The 18,366-nt window shown below is 40.3% G+C and overlaps 1 protein-coding gene across 4 annotated transcripts in view; it reads right to left on the reverse strand.

Moving 5' to 3' along the window:
* The window catches only part of CREB5 (cAMP responsive element binding protein 5), a 418,280-nt gene that overhangs the window by 311,063 nt on the left and 88,851 nt on the right, over positions 1–18,366 (reverse strand). For all 4 annotated transcript variants that reach the window (XM_025380685.1, XM_025380688.1, XM_025380689.1 and 1 more), the window contains one exon: positions 9,159–9,280. In XM_025380685.1, the coding sequence (XP_025236470.1) occupies positions 9,159–9,280 (122 nt within the window). The remainder of the gene's footprint in view (positions 1–9,158; positions 9,281–18,366) is intronic.

Raw genomic sequence — 18,366 nt, forward strand, 5'->3', positions numbered from 1 at the left:
ATGAGATGATGGAGGCAGAGACGGTTTCTTGCAACTATTATATTATTTTCCCTTCCTCTTTTTACAATGCCAATTTTTTTTCACGTCTCTGTGAGGGGCCCAGGTAAGTGACTTAGCTACAGATGCTCACTGAGTCTGTCATTTGGTCCAATTTTCCAAATGTGAGTGCTGTTTTCTGCCTAGAACGGAAGCTTCATCTTTTAGTCATTTAGTTTTAATCTGGCCCAGAAAACAGATCTGTTTTCCCACATGCCTTTGGGAGTATTAATGCAGGGCCTCGCGGAGGACAGTGTGAGCTTCCTCTGCAGATGCAAGGGCCTCCTGAGCCCAGGTACACACCCCACTCTGTGTGCCTGTCTGGCACATTAGAAATCCTGAATTACTCACAGCTGGAAACGGATTCATTCGGGGAAGAGTGTCCATTCGATGTTATGATTCCATTTGGGTTAACACCTTGAAATTGCAGGCTGGCTTGCCTGCCTTGGGACAGGTAAGAAGTGATTTAAACAAGCTGAGAACACGACCCAACCTGGAATTTAAAACAATCACCCTGATGAGAAAGTTCTCTGCTGGGAGAGAAGGCGGAGCTTCCTAATTGTTTTAGTGAGGCTCATCCCAACCACCAGAATCCACTTGGAGTGATTTTCAGCTACAGTAAGGCTGCCTGATGGGAGGGCAGGGTGGGCCCAACAAGTGGCCCTTACAGGCTGCAGCTGAGCTGAGGGCGGTGCCTGCAGAGCTTCAGGGCTGCACTGTGGTTTTGGCTGTTTTGGGGTTTGTTTTTTCTGTCTTTTTTTTTTTTTTTTTATTGCTCCTACTTCAGTCCCAATGTTGTAGCACCAGGATCAGCTGACCACAAGCTGCTGTAGTAAAATACGGCATGAGGCTGTGTTTATAAAATTTCCAACATATCCCCTTTTCATGCCCACCATGTCCCACACCAACCTCTCTAACTTTGAACAATGATGATATTTGGAGGAACTTTTCCTTTAGCCACAAACAAAAGGCAGACAACTTCAAGAACAATTGTTTTCTTTACTTTAAAAAAAAACAACACCAAAAATCAAGGTCTCGCTCTGTCAGTCGAGTACAGTGGTGCGATCATAGTTCGCTGCAGCCTTGAACACCTGGGCTCAAGCAATCCTCCTGCCTCAGCCTCCCAAGCAGCTGGGACTACATGTGTGGGCCACCAACCCTGGATAATTTTTTAATTTTCATTTTTAATACAGGCCAGGTCTCACTATGTTGCCAAGGCTGGTCTTAAACTCCTGAGCTCAAGTGATCCTCTCGCCCCTTGGCCTCCCAAAGAGCTCGGATTTCAGGTGTAAGCCATCATACCTGGTCACACTTTTTTTTTTTTTTACTTTAAACATTTCCGTTAGTTTTCATTTAAAAATATATATATATTCAATTTTACAATAATACTTATTGTTAGGTATCTCTTTAAAGTTATGTTAAAGGTCAAAAACTTCTTGGAATTTGCAGCAATAACCCAGTAGGAAGTAAGAATGGTCTAGGCTTGAGGTAATAGAAATGGAAAATAAAGGGAAGATCTGAGGACCTTGTCTTAAGAAAGTTGATTGGGAGTGGAACAAAAGAGGGTAGGGAAGCAGCTGAGGGAGGGTGAAACATGCCTCTAACAGAACCAGGGGAGTAGGGCATGGTGGTGAGTTTGTATGGGAAAGCCCTGGGTATGGTTTCCAACATGTTGAGTGAGGAATAGCAGTGGTACGTTCAGTGGGAACATCAGTAACAGCTAGAGGCTAGAGGCCAATATTTATGGCCGTGCAAGGACTAGATGTACAAATAAAGGAATTGTCTGGGTGGGCTTCACTCTTAAGCTATGAGAATGTATGGGTTTTCTGAAGAGAAGGTATAAACAAAAACCAACTGAGAGTGGATACATCCAAAAGACAGGGAGGCAGAGTTGGACACCCAGAGAGGTCAGAGAAAGGCCTGGACGTTCCATGTAAACCACTGTCTCCCTTTTTGTCTCTCAACAGTTTATTTCACTGCATTTCCAATGGAGAAAAATATTACTAGTATAACCACTTTCAATTATTCCCTGTTAACTGAAGAGGCCCAAATAAAATTATCATTAATAGCATGTTTAATGGACATTAATTCATGTCCATATGTGGACATGAATATGCTTTATGAATATGTAAGTCCTTTGATTATTACCATCCCCAGTCACAACTGAACAGGAAATACTGGTGCAAGAAAACACGATTTTACTCTGCAATATTTCCAACACAAATAGTCTTTCCCAAAATTAATGTCCAGCTTCCTCTAGCAATTATCATGATAGAAATAAAATGGGGTCCAAGCATTCTCCAGTCCCTCCTACTCCTCCCACTCTGTAGCATGAAGGGAGACATTAGTACCTCTGATGATAACACCACAGGCATGACATGAATGAGCAACCTTTCTAATTCAGACTCCAGCCTCTGAAAACCTTGGGCCAGTTCTCAAGAAGACATCAGACAGAGACTTCTATCTTGCCAGAACAAATGTCCTGTCATAGCAAATATAAATAAAACCTGTGATAAATAATTTAAATAATTAATACTGAACTCAGAGAACAATGAAATCTGCCACAGGCTAGGAGACATTCATCTGAAATTACTGTCACAACCACCTCCCCCCTTCACTTTGCCTGATAACACTGGTTGAAGACAGAGCCACCAGCTGCCAAATAATCAAGCACTCAAAATTGAATCCCCAGTTGCAAGAGATAAAATACTTTTTTTTTAACTGTGAAAATTAGCTTGTAAGGATTCATCAATTAAGATCCAAATAACCCGAATATGCAAACTCACCAAGGGAGATGATGAACAAATATCTGTCACCATCTCAGTCAGTATTCCTCTAAGAAGCTGCCAGCTTCCTGAGCTTCTCTTATCATCCACATCAAACACTTAATATTAAGTGTTCACTCTTTGCAAGACAATAGACTATGTATATTGCAGCTTTCAGGATACCCTGTCTTTTCACCAAAAAACCCCCAAACAAACCAAAAATGAACTCCTATGAGTTGAAAAGAACCCCACTCCATTTTAAAGTTGAAGCAGAACCCAAGATCACATTCATTCACATATGTGGAAGTAAATACCAACTCTTAATAATCTCTGCTAAGATTGTACTCATTATTCCTAAATCCTAGTGACCTAAAACACATGAAATAGCTTCCAGTTTATCCACTGGTTTAGTCATTCCCCTGAGTGGGATGCAAAGATCAAGCCAAATTCCCTTCCAGCGTCAAATTCTGCCTAAGATGAGGGCATAATTTTAACCTACAAGGAGAAAGTTGAACGTGATTTACATTTGTAGTGCACCGAAATGGGAGGACAAAAAGAATCCTTCTAACATAAGCCTTAGGGTTTTCAGTCATTGCGGTGGTGGAAGAAAGAGGCTGTCATCTCCAATATCATTGTCAATGGGTGTTTCCTTTCAGTCATGCTGATAAAAAAAAAAAAGAAAAGAAAAGATCAAAAGCAGCCTCATCTGCTAGGATTAAGCAAACATGGGGACATTTTCAAAACCTGGATAAAACCAAGTTTAGGTTTCAGAATATTCTTTTTCTCCACACTTCGCGGGGGAGGGAAGGATTGTTTTACACGAATATCAGAGAAGCAACATGTTAGCATAACCGGAAATGTGAATGTGCAGCTGTTGCATGTTTGTTCAACTTGGCATCTTTTATTTTCCATCCAGCACCACTCATACCTTCCCCACGGAGCAGCGATGCTGGCTAGCGGCTGATAGGCACAAGACAGTGTAAGAAGGCAAAGTGCCTCTCTCTCCGCACCTTCTTGCCCAAGTGATGGGTGGCATCGGGTAACATGATTTCCAGATACAGAATTTAATCAGATTAAACAGCCCGCTTTGCGGAGCTAAAGCTGACCCCACCATGCCCTGTTCTGTGACTCCTGTTGAGCTGGGATCCAAGATCTTAAGATTGTAGCTTGTCCCTTGTTCCATGTATTAAACAGTCAATACTCTCTGGGGATGGACTTCACTTTTAATCATTTTCATAGGAATTCTAGAGCATGGAAATGTCCTAATTTCCTATTGCTGCATCAGCATAATGAGTCCGATTTAGGTCCTATGGGAGAATAACAACACTTAGCACTTATACACCACACTTTTCATCTTCAGGGTCTCTAACCACGTTAGGCTGTAATGTTATATTTCTCTTAGCAAGACAAAGGAGTTCATTTCTAGTCCCTTCAATTACCCTTCCTTCCTTACACACACACAAAGACACACACACCCCCACTATTATTATATGATGAAGCTATTTCCCACCTCCTAGATGTGCATTATGCAATTTCTTTTCTTTTTTTTTTTTTTTTTTAGTCATTAAACATAAAAGGAAAATTCACCTACATCTTTTTTTCTTTTTCTGTTACTTGACTTCATTCTTCATACCTCATGGTCTCCTGCGTCATCTCTGGCCACTGAGGGGAGTGCAATCCTCTGTATCAGAGAATTCTGGAAGACTATGCCCAGCTCATGCTCAGACTTCTCTACTTCATCTCTATTCACTTCTGGCTCAGGTGACTCTACCCAATCTCAAATATATAAACACTGTTTCTACATTAGTGACTCCCAAATCTGCATCTCCAGGCTGGTCTTCCCCCTTGAATTCCAGACCTATATATCCATCTGCTGATCCAGCATCTCCACTTAGCAAATCTAAAAAGAAACCCCCAATGTTCCCCTTAAACCCGCTCCTCTCATAGGAAATCCCATCCTTCCAGTTGCTCAGGCCAAACACCTGGGTTCATCCTTAGTCTTGCTGCTTCTATTACTTCCCAGTCTAACCCGTCAGCAAATCCTGTTGGCTCTCTCTTCAAATTGTATCCAGAATTTTCCCACTGCCTCCATCTCCACCTTGAGTCAACCTGCTATCATCTCTAATCTAAATTCTTTCAATACCCTCTCAACTGGTCTCTCTCAGCCACTGCCTTTTGATAGTTTGCTTTCAACTCAGTGGCCAAAGTGATCTTTCTAAGACGTAAGTCAAATCCTGTCACTCTTCTGCTCAAAACTGTCCTGGCTGGGCATGGTGGCTCATGCCGGTAATCCCAGCATTTTGGGAGGCTGAGGCGGGCAGATCACTTGACTCCAGGAGTTTGAGACTGGCCTGGGCAACATGGTGAAACCCCATCATTACAAAAAAATGAGCCAGGCATGGTGGTGGGTACCTGTCGTCCCAGCTACTTGGGAGGCTGAGGTGGGAGGATCACCTGAGCCCAAAAGGTCGAGGCTGCAGTGAGCCAAGATTGCACCACCACACTCCAGCCTGGGCAACAGAGTGAGAACCTGTCTCAAAAAAACAAAAAATGGTCCTATAGTTTCACTCAGTTAAAGCCAAAGCCCCTTAAATGGTATACAAGGCCCCCCAGGATCTGCCCTCCCAGACCCAGCTTTCTAGCCTTATTACACCCTCTTTGGGTCTCTTTGTAATTCCTCCAACATGCAGAGCATCCTCCAGCCCCAGGCTTTTGCACTTACGTGCTTTCAGCTTGGAACATTCTCCCCAGTACGTACCTGGTTCAGGCCTCCTCCCACTTTGGGTCTCTGCTTACACATCTACTAACCAGTGATGCCTGCCTGACCACCCCCAGCAAGCCCTGTGCCCCTTCCCTGCTACATGTTTCTGCATCACACTTATCACCATCTGACATGTTATACATTTTTTTTTCACATATTTATTGTTTCTCTTGCCCCCTAGAGGTAAGCTACATGAAGGCAGGTATTTTTGTTTGTTTTTTATCATCTTTATTCAGTGGTATATTCAACAATGCCTTGGACAGTGCCTGCCATGTGGTGGGCACTTGAAAATATTTCTTGAATGAAAAATGATAAACAAAAGTTTCTTACATGTTTCAGGATATGAGCTAGTCTGAGTTCTAAGCCACTGGCAAGTTGAGATTTATGATACCTGATAGTGAATTACAACATGCCTTTCTAAGGGGAAACAATCCTCTTACTAAAGATTTATGAGGTTATAAGCTTCTATTAATATGGAAATTGAGGCTATTATGGAACGTATTGTCTACTACATATAGTATTAATACAGATAATAAGGCCTTTCTCCAGTGGACATAACCTGCTTACAGCCTGCATTGATTCTATATACACATTGGGACGCTTCTGGAAAAGGATGCTGGGATTAGAGACAGAGTCTGTGAAACAGACTTTTCCCCAGTGGACAGCCACATGGGCCAAGTAAGGATCAATTCTCTATTTGCTCTTTAACAGAATTTTCTAGACCAACTGTAGCTAGAAGTTTTAAAGGTGGTGTGCAGAACCAGCCCAATCTTTCCAATATTTCTGTATAAGACACATAGAAAGTTCTAGCAAGAACCTTCTTTAGCCAAATTCTCCAGATAAATTAATCCATCTTCCACTTTACTAAAACCTAATGAGGGAACCAATGCAAGTCTAGAGACTCAAAGGAAAAGAAATCGGAAGAGAGCTAGAGATGTAGAATTAAAAAATAATAATAATTGTCTGAATGTAGACCAAAAGGAAAAAGAAGAGAATACTAAAAATTGATAAGATAGGCACTGAATAAGAACCTGTGTTTCTTCTTTTTAAGCAGGGAAAGAAGAGCTGGGGTGGCAGGATGCCAAGGATGTTGACAGCTGGAAAAACCTGGTCAAAAGAATGTTGTCAGGTAGGGGAGCATTACTCCTACTCCTCATTTCCCTGACCAGTGACTTCCAAAGAAATGCCAGAGCCAAAGCCACCAACGCAGCCCTCTTTGCTGCCAGAGGAGTCATTGTGGTTTAGACCTCAAGAGAATGCCCTCTCGTGTAACCATGGCCACCTGAGGCTATATTTGGCTTGGTTTGAATGGGGCAAAGGAAGAAGAAGCTTCAACAGCCTGAACATTGTCCAGCCTCCCATGCGTGCAAGTGAGGCTGGGGCATGAGATGGTGGTGTCCTGAGATGCTGGCCCCAGACCATGGGGAGGCTGGCTGTTCCCCACCCACACACCTATCATGAAAGCATCACACAGCTATGAGCAACACTTAAAAGACAGAAAATAACATGTTTCTACAGCTGCATTAGTTCCTTTTCTTACTTTGGTTGCTTAATTATTTTAATTTTTAAAATTTAATTATCTATACTCTTTTTCAACCCACAAGAAATTTAAAGCAACTCATAAAACATGTACAGCATGACAATGTTTTTTAAATTAAAAATCAGAACCAGAGAAAATATAAACTAGAACTGAAAGTCTGGTCTAGGGAGGAAGTAAAATATGCTCATCACAATGTTTGAAAAATTTCTCAAAGTTTAGCAGTAAACTTGGCTTTGTGTTAACCTAGCAGTCAAAGCGAAAAGAGAAACAGAACCAGTTACACGATTCTCATGTCCATGAGGAGAAAAATATTTCAGTTCCTCAGGGGAAGCAAACCATTTCCTGGAATTCAGATCTGCAAGAATTTCCTCATACAGGGCTTCATATAAGAAATCATGAATAATGCAATGGAGACTATCTAAAACCACACCCCGACAATGGGCTTCATGAAACTGTTCTAGGAAAAATGCCTTTAGTAAAATCAAGGGCACACACTTGAGGTAAAACCATTCTATCAGAAATGAAGACAGTATGGACAAAATACACATCTTTCTTATAGTTCAGTTTAAGAAGCCAGCTTTGACTATCTAGAGGAATGAATGAACTTAATTCCTCAGTCTTCTACATACATGTCTATCAGAAAAACTAAATTTGTTACTCAACCAAAGGAAGTTGACTAGATGATGAGAATTTCTTCCTCTCTTGCATGCTATTTTCATGGTTTAAAATATATATATATATATAAAATATATATGTATATTTCTATTGCAACAAAATATAGAATGCATGTCTTTTATTTTTATTAATTTTTTAAAGTGCTCAGAACTTTATTATTTGACTGGCAAATAATAGTTGCTGTATAAGTGCTTGTTTGAAAAAGAAAAAAGGCACTTCGTATCCTTTGAGAGGGGAGTGGAGGAGACAGTCAAGCATACATGACAAATGAATTATAAATAAATAAAACAAGTTGACTGAGATTTTATACCCCTCTTGTAAGCATAACCTACTCTCATGGTTTTTCCTGAAGCTGTACAGGCTAAATACAAGCCCTTGACTATTATGACATGAGAATGTGACAGGAAAAATCTGGTGGAGGGGGGATTATTATAATTTCACATAGACAAGGACTAAAAGGATTTTGAAACACTTAGAGAAATATCAGAACCTTTTAAAATTTCTTTTCCGGATGGAACAGCTGGACTTCAGAATTCATTACTACCTAACTGGTCTTTCCTTTCAATCACCTTTCACATTCTGAATTTCTGTTCACAGACTGTATCTAATTTGTTTCTTAATACAATGTGGGCATTGAATAATGCTGTATGATAACAATGAACAAAATACCAAAAAGCATCCTCATCACATTGACTTGTGACCACCATCTCCTTTCATGAATCTTGTAAAGTGATTTTAAATTTCAGCACATTCCCATAAAAACCGAATATATTCTGAAGGGTTTCATAAAGTGATTTTCCTACATTTTTAAGAACAAATGATTCACAGTTGTACTTAACCTATTTGTTTCAGCAACAACAGATGTTCAATACTAGGACAAGGTAATATGACCAGGAAATAATTATGAATTTGGTGCAGAATGACTGGAAAGATTATAGAAAACAGACAGTTACAACATGGGCCAAAGTCTGATGAAATCCTCTCTTCTACCATGAAGATTATTCGCCTGTTCTCTCACCCATTGACTCTATTCTTCTGCACTCACCGCTCACTTAAGGTTTGCTATTAAATACTTAGCAAAGTAAAACAACTGGTGGGGAAAAGAAAAAATCTATAAGTTTGACTTTGGTTCAAGATTCTGAATTTTTTTTTCTGCTAGAATTTCGTATTTCAGATACCTATTTTTCACATGATTTATCTAGCTTTGAATTCTGCCATAATCAAGGAATAATCATTTTTTAAAAAATGTTAGACAAATACTCACAAATGGCTAAAATACTTCAAGGCCACATCAACACAATCTGCAGTGCAGAGACACCTAGTTTCCTCGTGGAAGTTTCTAGCAGGACACCTCTCAAGGCGTCCATCCAGGCAAACCTACCCGCTTGCTGCTCTCCTCCTCCTGGGCCTTCCTGAACTCATGCTCCAAGGAGCAGTCAAGCTCGCTGAAGAGGCCCACCTCTTCGCAGTTCTTCAGGAATCTCGTTGGGGTTGGAGTTTGATCTGAAAACAAAGTCAGAAAGCTAATAAATGGGTCTTTTTTCTCAAAAGCCAGTAGCAAGCATGAGCTAGATTCACTAATCCCCTCCCCTTGCCTTAATTAAAATGTCCACTAGCCATCCACAGTCTCTTGACCCTTTAAGTAACATGACGATATGCAAGAAAGTAGCACCGTAAATTCCGAAGCAGGAATACAGTAGACAGAGGGCTGCAGTCTGCGAGGGCTTGCCGAACTCCCTCCAGACAGCTTCAGGAGATCTCACTCTCCGCTTGCCTGAAGTCTGTACCATTTGAATACACAATGAAACATGTGGAATGACCCTCTTTCTTTATTTATTTTAAACTTGAAAAAGAAAATGATTTTTGCTAAAATAAGGCCAAAAAAAATCTGACCCAATGGTAAGCCTGACTTCAGGGGGCTGGAAAGAAAAAGGATTTTGCAAATTCTTAGAGTAAACAAAAAGAAACAAACAAGCATGTTAATTCCTTTTTCTTAATGGAGAAAGCAAACTTAACAATTCTATCTCTCTTCCTGAAAATCATAGAGGGATGATAAAAGGTTCCAAGTCAAACACATTCAGCTTTCATCCTTTAAAAATGTCATTATTAATTTTATTTTCCTTTGCTATAGCCAAAAAAAATTAAAGAGTTCTTTAAATGCTCTTTAAAAGGAAAAGAATTTCTTTCACATTTTTGACTCTACAGAGCTTTCTACTTATAAAACTGAAGAATCTGAAGCCATTATTTGTAGCTTAATATATATGCAGCATTTGCAGTTAATAAAATATTTTCATACAATTCTTGAGAATCTAGATCTCACAAGATTCTATTAAATAGAAGGTAAGTAGAGTAGAATTGCGCTTTCTTCATCATTGAGCACAATCATCTTCCTTGGTGAAGATGTACTTGAGTTGAGACAAATAAAATTGTGTAAATTGTCTTTTCTCAGAAACAGGAGATATTAGAACCAGAAAAGGACCATGGAAGAAAGCCTAGCCATGCTAAATTTTTACCAATCAGAAAAACAGAGGCCCAGAGTAATTAACGGTCTTACTCAAGGTCTCCCAGGTAGATGGTGGAGACACCAGGATTATAATCAAGGCCTCAATCCTATTTGCACTGTGTACATGTATTATTCCCACCTAAGCCCGTAGTAGACTCTACTAGATTGATTATGGCATTTTCCCAGCTTGATCTAACACTCTCAAAATCTCTGCATAGTTCTCTAAGCCATTAACCAGTCAACTGAAGAGGTGCCCTCAAGTTGAAACAAATTTGCCATTCCTGCATTCTCTTTATAAATTCCTATATTATAAGAAACTAGAATTATATTTACTTTTCTAAATCATACAGAGAATAGTTAAGCCCAGTAAATCAGTAAATGTCTGATTCAAAGAATATCTTAATACCCGTGAAGGAGAAAATGGTGTAATATCCCCCATCGAATCAACCCTTTAGAGGCAATGTCTCTTGATTCCCTATGGGCAAGGACCTTTCAGCACCCAAATGGCTTACTTGGATTCCATGCAGCAAAATCTCCATCTGCATTTTTTCCCATTATTGACCTGATCTCCAAGATACTGAGCTCCTTGCATTTCACAGAGAGCATACCACAGCTGTTCATAAATTCGGCATTACAGATAAGGGATGTGTGAAAGAGTAGGTTTCGATGAAAATTGTTTTATTAGCAACTAATTTATTTATTAAGATGCACAAATATACACCTAGGTCCCTAATATATACATACAACTATTGTGTATTTATAGAAGAAAAACTTTTTATGCAGGATTTTGCAATTTACAAACATTTTCACCCACATTGTCTAGAATCTAGATCTTGCATGATTCTATGAGGTAGCAAGTGTTGATACTATTTTATAAATGAAGAAACAAGCTTCCTTGTACAAGGTCACACAATTTGCAACCATCTTATCACTACTAAGTCCTCTCTTACCTTCAGACACAATCCCTTCTTTATCTAAATGTGCTTTGCCCTCCCTGATCCAAAGGGCTCTGTTGTGTATGCAGAAGACAATTTTGACAACCCAGAAATCTAGATTTGAGAATACTGTAATATGGGGGAATTTACCTATATTCTCTGGACTTCATATTCCTCATCTTTCAAAAAAATTTCTAAAGTTATATGATCCTATAAATCCTAAAATCACCATCATAATGGGTTAGCTTTAAAAGTCACTGTTCATAGGCCAAAGAAATATGTGACTATTTAAAGGATAGTGAAATGGGAACAAAAGTAACAGCTGGAAGTTTGATACTAATAGGTCAGAGGCAAGGGCTGGCTATACAGATAAAGAAGTTTTCTGAATAGAAGGTGTATAGACAAGGTCTGAGAGTGAAAATAAAAGGGTGTGTGTGTTTGCATGTGTGTGCACATGTGTGTGTGCATGTGTGCATGTGTCTGCGTGTGTGTGTGCACACGTGCATGAGCACATATTCTTCCATTTATTGGGTGCTTACATCATGCTAGGCATGATGCTAAGTGCTTTGCACACAGCATCTAATTAGTGTTTACACCAACCATATTATGTAAAAATTATTTTTCCTCTTTTACATATGAAGAAAATGAGACCTGCCCCAGGCCTGATAATGTGACTGATGGGGTAATTCCTAATTCATAAGGCCACGTTTGTAGCACTCTGCTGGATCGATCCACAAGTAGTCTCAGCAAGGCAAGTATCCCATACCTACCAATTTACAGAGGCAGTGATTCCATGCAAAGGCACTCCTTTCTTTCAGCAAACCAACTCAGCAAGGGAACCAAACACCAAAATATGACAAATGTTGCAAAGGAGGTTTTTTAAAACTCCTTTTGGTGCCAACCTTTCTTGTCAAAGAAATCCCCAAGGATATGTGAGACAGTGAGAGAAGTGGGTAAGAGTTCCTTCTCGCATTTGCCCTGGTGCTTGGGTCTCCTGGGAACCTGGTGTGCTATTTGCAGACTCTCTGGAGAGGGTAACACACAGGTGTTTATGCAGTACCACTTCAAATTTACAAAAGCAATAACACACACAAAAAAACTTTCAATTCTCAAACTCAAAAGTTACTTGTTTTTAGTTTGGTTTGAGATTGGGGTTATTCCCTTCTCTCATTCAGATGGTCCTCACTGTAGTTGAAGCACTAAAGAACAGTGAGTGGAAGGTGGAAGGCCTGAAAAAATCGTCTTGGCTTTGAGTTCTTATTGAAACCAATTCCTGTAAACCCCCCAAGGGCCTCCTATCCCTACTCAATGAGCATCCACCAACAGAGTATCCGCCATTATTATTTAGGATCTAGAAATCACTGGTGCTGGAGCCGACTGGTGACTGCTCTTGGCTCTAAAGAAGGTGTGATTTGCAAGAATTTTAATTTTTGGCCATGGATATTGCCCACCATCTTCAGTTCTAATTTCAGCAGAAATGGTTATTTGACAAGGCATTCGTGTGTTGATAGATTTAGCTGCCCCCTTTTTTTAACATCTGCACATTTTCTGGCTTACTTGGAACTGGTACCATGTGAGATCAAAGATAACAAGAGACGTTGTATTAATTCTTATAAATGTTAAAACAAAAGTTAAGCCCCATTTTCTGGTTCTTGTTGTAACTGGAAAGAATAGCTCACTCACATAAAGAAAATGAAATAAAAATTTGGGACAGTGTGCCTTATCTATTCCAAATGTGGATATCAACTTTGCTTTTCTCTAACTATATCCTACAGCAAAGAAAATCACATTTGGTAACAGCCCTGGGACCTTTTTCTGGTCCTTCTGCTCTGGGGGTGGGAGGGAAGCAGTTGTCTTTGCTGCCTGTGGCTCCCCTGGCCCCAGAGCTTTCATTTCTCCGTGGCTGAAAAGACTGCTGATGCTGGACTGTGTCAATCCCATGCCTGTGCCATCCTCCCGCAGCCTCCTTTGTTCATGTGTGTAGGTGTATACTGGTATCTGGGAATAATATTTTTAAGAGCAGACAGAAAACATCGCTCAACTTTGCTTGGGGCTTGGGCTCTCACATGCCAGCTTGAATTCAATTTCATGGACCATCTCATGACCTCATCTCGGAGTTCAGGAGCCTGAGAGAGGCTGCTAGGATGACTGTTCTCTTTACCTCTCTAAGAATCATGGCCCTCAACTTCTAAATCTCCAGCAAAGAAGCATAAAGGGATAAAAGGGCCGGGCACGGTGGCTCAAGCCTGTAATCCCAGCACTTTGGGAGGCCGAGACGGGCGGATCACGAGGTCAGGAGATCGAGACCATCCTGGCTGACACGGTGAAACCCCGTCTCTACTAAAAAATACAAAAACTTAGCTGGGCGAGGTGGCGGGCGCCTGTAGTCCCAGCTACTCGGGAGGCTGAGGCAGGAGAATGGCGTAAACCCAGGAGGTGGAGCTTGCAGTGAGCTGAGATCCGGCCACTGCACTCCAGCCTGGGCGACAGAGCGAGACTCCGTCTCAAAAAAAAAAAAAAAAATAAATAAATAAATAAATAAAGGGATAAAAGGAAGATTAAAAACTGGCAAACTCAATTCCCACTGATCATGGGAAGTCTAATATTTCCATTATCTTATGTGATGTTTTCTCAGGTGTTTTAATTGCAAAACTGTTCCTGTAAGATAGGAGAGAGTCAGTAGGATTGCAATGCCATTCCATTGGTGAGTGATGTGAATGATTCCAAAATATTTCAAAAGAACCAAAAGTTGTTAGGATTATCAATTACCAATCAAATTATATGACACAATTTCCAAATCATGGAATCACTGCCTCTGTAAATTGGTAGGTACAGGATACTTGCCCTGCTGAGACTACTTGTGCATTGATCCAGCAGAGTGCTACAAACTTGGCCTTATGAATTAGGAATGACCTGATCAGTCACATTATTAGCTGGGCAGACAAGCATACAGCTAAATGCATATGCAACTCTCAGCGCTTCCTATCGGTACATAGTCTGCCTAGCACCAGCAGCTTCAGCCCACCAAGTGCAATTATTCCAACATAAAACTAAATGACAAGGAAAATGCTAAATTCTGAAATCTGATTCTTCTCTTAAAAAGCATTTAGTCTGCTCTACATTTAATAATAGATTGCTACCTTACTCCCTTTCCAAGCTGCATTTGAATTATGTGTTTTTCTGTTTATTTTTCTCAATGGTTAAAAAAGTCAAAGTGACAAATCACCAATTTAAAAAAGAAAAGAAATGAAAATGCAGGGTCCCCATCATATACCAGAAAAGAATATTAACTTCCTAAGCAAAATGTTCTTTCCTATTGGTCTGATATTCTCAACTATGGTATTACTAAAGGACTGTGAAAATAATGTTACATCATATGGTATGAAACTGATAGTGGCTAGTAATACTGTAAAAGGCCTCATTAGTTACAATAAAGGTTATTTTGAATTAGCGGCCATGTAATTACAGGATATTCTTTAAAGGCGATGCATTTTTATTATTTGCATGACTCAGATTCAACCAAACAAAAATGTGGGCTAATGGAATTCCTCAAGAGGGCCATTCAGATCAATGGAGAAAAATATTGGAATTAGTATATCTATTTTAGTAAGAGTTAGAGTTATCTAAAAAGGTATTTTTCTTAGGTACTTTTGATATTATTTTATTGGTTACATTTATCTCATAAATATTTCAGCAAATGGTTTCTTTAAAATACTCCAACTTAGTCCCTATCTAAATTTAAATAGAGTCCTAATTTAGGATAATTTACATTAAATGAATTTTAATATACATAATCCTTTGTAAGAGCGACAATCAATAACAACTCACAGAATTCCATGGAACTTTAGACTTCTTTGCAATAAATGTGCCTTTTATTGAGTGTGAATATATAATAGGAGTCTCTCAGTAACACTGATGTTACTATTTCCCTGCATCTGTCCTGAAAGGCAGTGCTACAATGGGACAAACCAAGGCAAACCTGGTTTTTAAGCAATAGATGTGGAATGCTTAAAAACCATCCTGGCCAGGGTGATCCAGGTCAGTCGGGAGATGGAACACCCTCTCACACTCTTGACTCATATGCTGGCATCCATTCATTGCCAAGATAGATAACTGTTGGACTAGATGCTCTTGCAAGTGCCTGTGAGTCCATTAGACAATGCTCTGACAAAGGTGTCTCTTACAACACATGCTTAACTAGCTCCAAAATACACCATTTTAGATTTAAAGTAACCAATTTTATATTCTACACCTACTCACAATCAACCATGAGCTACCCCAAGTGTTCCAACTGCAATCAAGCCACAATTTCAATTTGCTTTACTGAGGCTAAGCTAGTAAGAAGGATTATTAACACCAAGAGATCAAGTCTGCTGGCTGAGTGAACTAGGGGACCCAAGGTGATTTTATTATCAAAAATTGCCCTAAATAGCAGAAGCTAATGCTTAACTTTCCACTGAGTCCCTGATTGCCTGAGTTCTCCTGTACTCTTAGTCAAAGGGGACTGGTTTCCAGGTAGAACAAAGACTGCAAGCAAGCTTTTCATATAAAAAAAGAATACTACAGAGCAAGGCCTCCAAAGGATTCAGGGGAATTATTCAAAATTCCATTTGGCTTGACCAGCTAAGAACATGGACAAGAAACGAACAATTCCTATAAATGCCAGTACCACTTACATTCTATTTGTCACAATGGATGAGACAATCTGATTTTAAACCACAACTCTTTGTTCTTTGCAATGCTTATGTGTTAGAAGAATCTCCTAAAAACTTTTGATTATTTTCTCCATTGGATAACTATTAAAGAGATACCAATAATATAAGAAAAAGTAGTTCAGAGATTTATATCCAAACATACAACTGAGACCAAAATGTGTTCTTAGTATGTATAGCTCACACATCTAGGTGTATGGTAAGAAAATTACAGACATATATGGACTTTGAGCAAACTACTTATTCCTTTGATCTTGTTTCCTCATATGAAAAAAAAAAGTGGTAAGGATTGAATGACCTAATGTATGTAAAGCACAGGGCTCAATGACTGGTAAAAGGGAAGGCAATAAATGGTAGCTAGTATTATTACCATGCTGCCCTCTGGTGCAAGCCATCTCCCCCACCCTCTGCTCCATAAAGATCCAATTAATTCACACAGTGGGAAGTTACTATATACCTTTACTATCAATGGAATTGCCAAGAAGAAGAGGTCAGTATGGGTCGTGTGTGTGTGTGTGCACACACGCGCGTGTGATTTATTTACTCAGTTTTTACAATATCCTAACTCATTCTAAAAAGAATTTGGAGTGAGATATGCCATCTTCCCTCTGGCTTCCCCCTTAAAATGGCCAGGGATTATTAAGTAGACTCTTGTGGCAAAGAACCATGAGCAGTGGATTTGGGTTCTGTGATTGGATCACGATTAGCCTCTTGGGAACAAATGTTTTACTTCCCTGAATTACTTTCTTGCTTTCTCCATGGTGAGAATTAGGTTTAGAGCCTGGAGCTAGAGCTGGGCCCTGATTCTAGACCTAATCCCGGGACACAATCGGGTTCTGAAGGACTATACTGTCATTTATGTTAGATGCTCCCTATCAAATGGTGAGTCCTGAGAATCTGATGAATGAAGGAAGATGGAATGAAGAAGCCAGTGTTTCCTGCCTTTCTTCAGTGTCAGCTCAAGATATAGTCAGCTGTGCCACACTTGGTCTTGTGGTCTTACCCACATCCAGTCCCACCACATTCAGGGGTCAGGGAGAAAGGACCCCTGAGTCTAAATTACCCAGAGGCCTTTCCTGACTCCCTTTCCTGCTGGCCACTTGCTATCACAATCATGTTTTATCTTCATCATAGCACTTGTCACTAACTGATACTTATTTACTTATCTGAGTTTTTTGCTGTTATTTATTATCTCTCTTCCTGTGCACCCCACTTGAGTAGTAAGTTTCATGAAAAAGGAGACCTCACCTGCCTTGCTCAATGCAGCAATTAACACTTATTGTAGGCACTCAATGAGTGTTTGCTGAATGAACGAATCACATGGCGGTAGAAGGGTAACTTCAGCCCCTCTTCCTACGCCTTGACCGGTGCCTGCCCTAACCTCCTTCCAAGCACAGACCAGTTGCCTGTAGCATTAGCTGGGCCAGGATGTCAGCGGGTAGGCTACTGAGGCATTTAAAAGACACACAGTTGGCCAGGTGCTGTGGCTCACGCCTATAATCCCAGCACTTTGGGAGGCCAAGCAGGGCAGATCACCTGAGGTTGGGAGTTCAAGACCAGCCTAACAAACATCGAGAAACCCCGTTTCTACTAAAAATGCAAAATTAGCCGGGTGTGGTGGTGCATGCCTCTAACCCCAGCTACTCAGGAGGCTGAGGCAGGAAAATCACTTGAACCCAGGAGGCGGAGGTTGCAGTGAGCTGAGATAGCGCCATTGCACTCCAGCCTGGGCAACAAGAGAGAAACTCCATCTCAAAACAAAAGAAAACAAAAGACACACAGTTACGTGTGTCTTTCTTATCTTATGCTTCCCACCTGAGATGTCTGTCAATTGGGTTTTACCTTGTGGGAAAGATCCACAACACCCTTGAACTTTATCTTCCCCTCTCCCTGAAGGCAACACAATCTACCATCTTCTAGGTCACACGCACACACACGTGTGGGCGCATGAGAGGACACATGTGCACACACAGCCCTACCTTGGAGGGCTGTCTCAATCTTTCTCCACAGGAAAGATTGAACTTGCTGGTATCAAGATTTACAGTGGAGATGGAGAAAAAGTCATGTGCTCCATTTGAGTTTTTGTTTTCATAGGAATTCTCATTTGGAATATTATTTGTTTGTTCAGCTATAAATAAGATTGCACTTTGATTCTCATTCTGGGTCTTTCCCCGCACCCGGCCCCGCACAGAACCCAGGAACTCTATAAAGAACTCAGGGTGGGGACATTTAACAAGACAAGATTTGGAAATTCCTAGGTACCTCCCCATAGTACCAGGGAAGTAGACTCAAACACCACCCTCTTTACCACTATACTGAAATTTGATCATGATTTTCAAACCAAACATTGCATAACATAATAGCTGGTAATTTTGAAAGCTGCCTGTGGATGTGCATTGTCCTCTACACATTCCCACTTCAAACTTGGCACTCAAAAAT

Source organism: Theropithecus gelada, chromosome 3 (assembly GCF_003255815.1).
Source record: "Theropithecus gelada isolate Dixy chromosome 3, Tgel_1.0, whole genome shotgun sequence".
Taxonomy (NCBI): domain Eukaryota; kingdom Metazoa; phylum Chordata; class Mammalia; order Primates; family Cercopithecidae; genus Theropithecus; species Theropithecus gelada.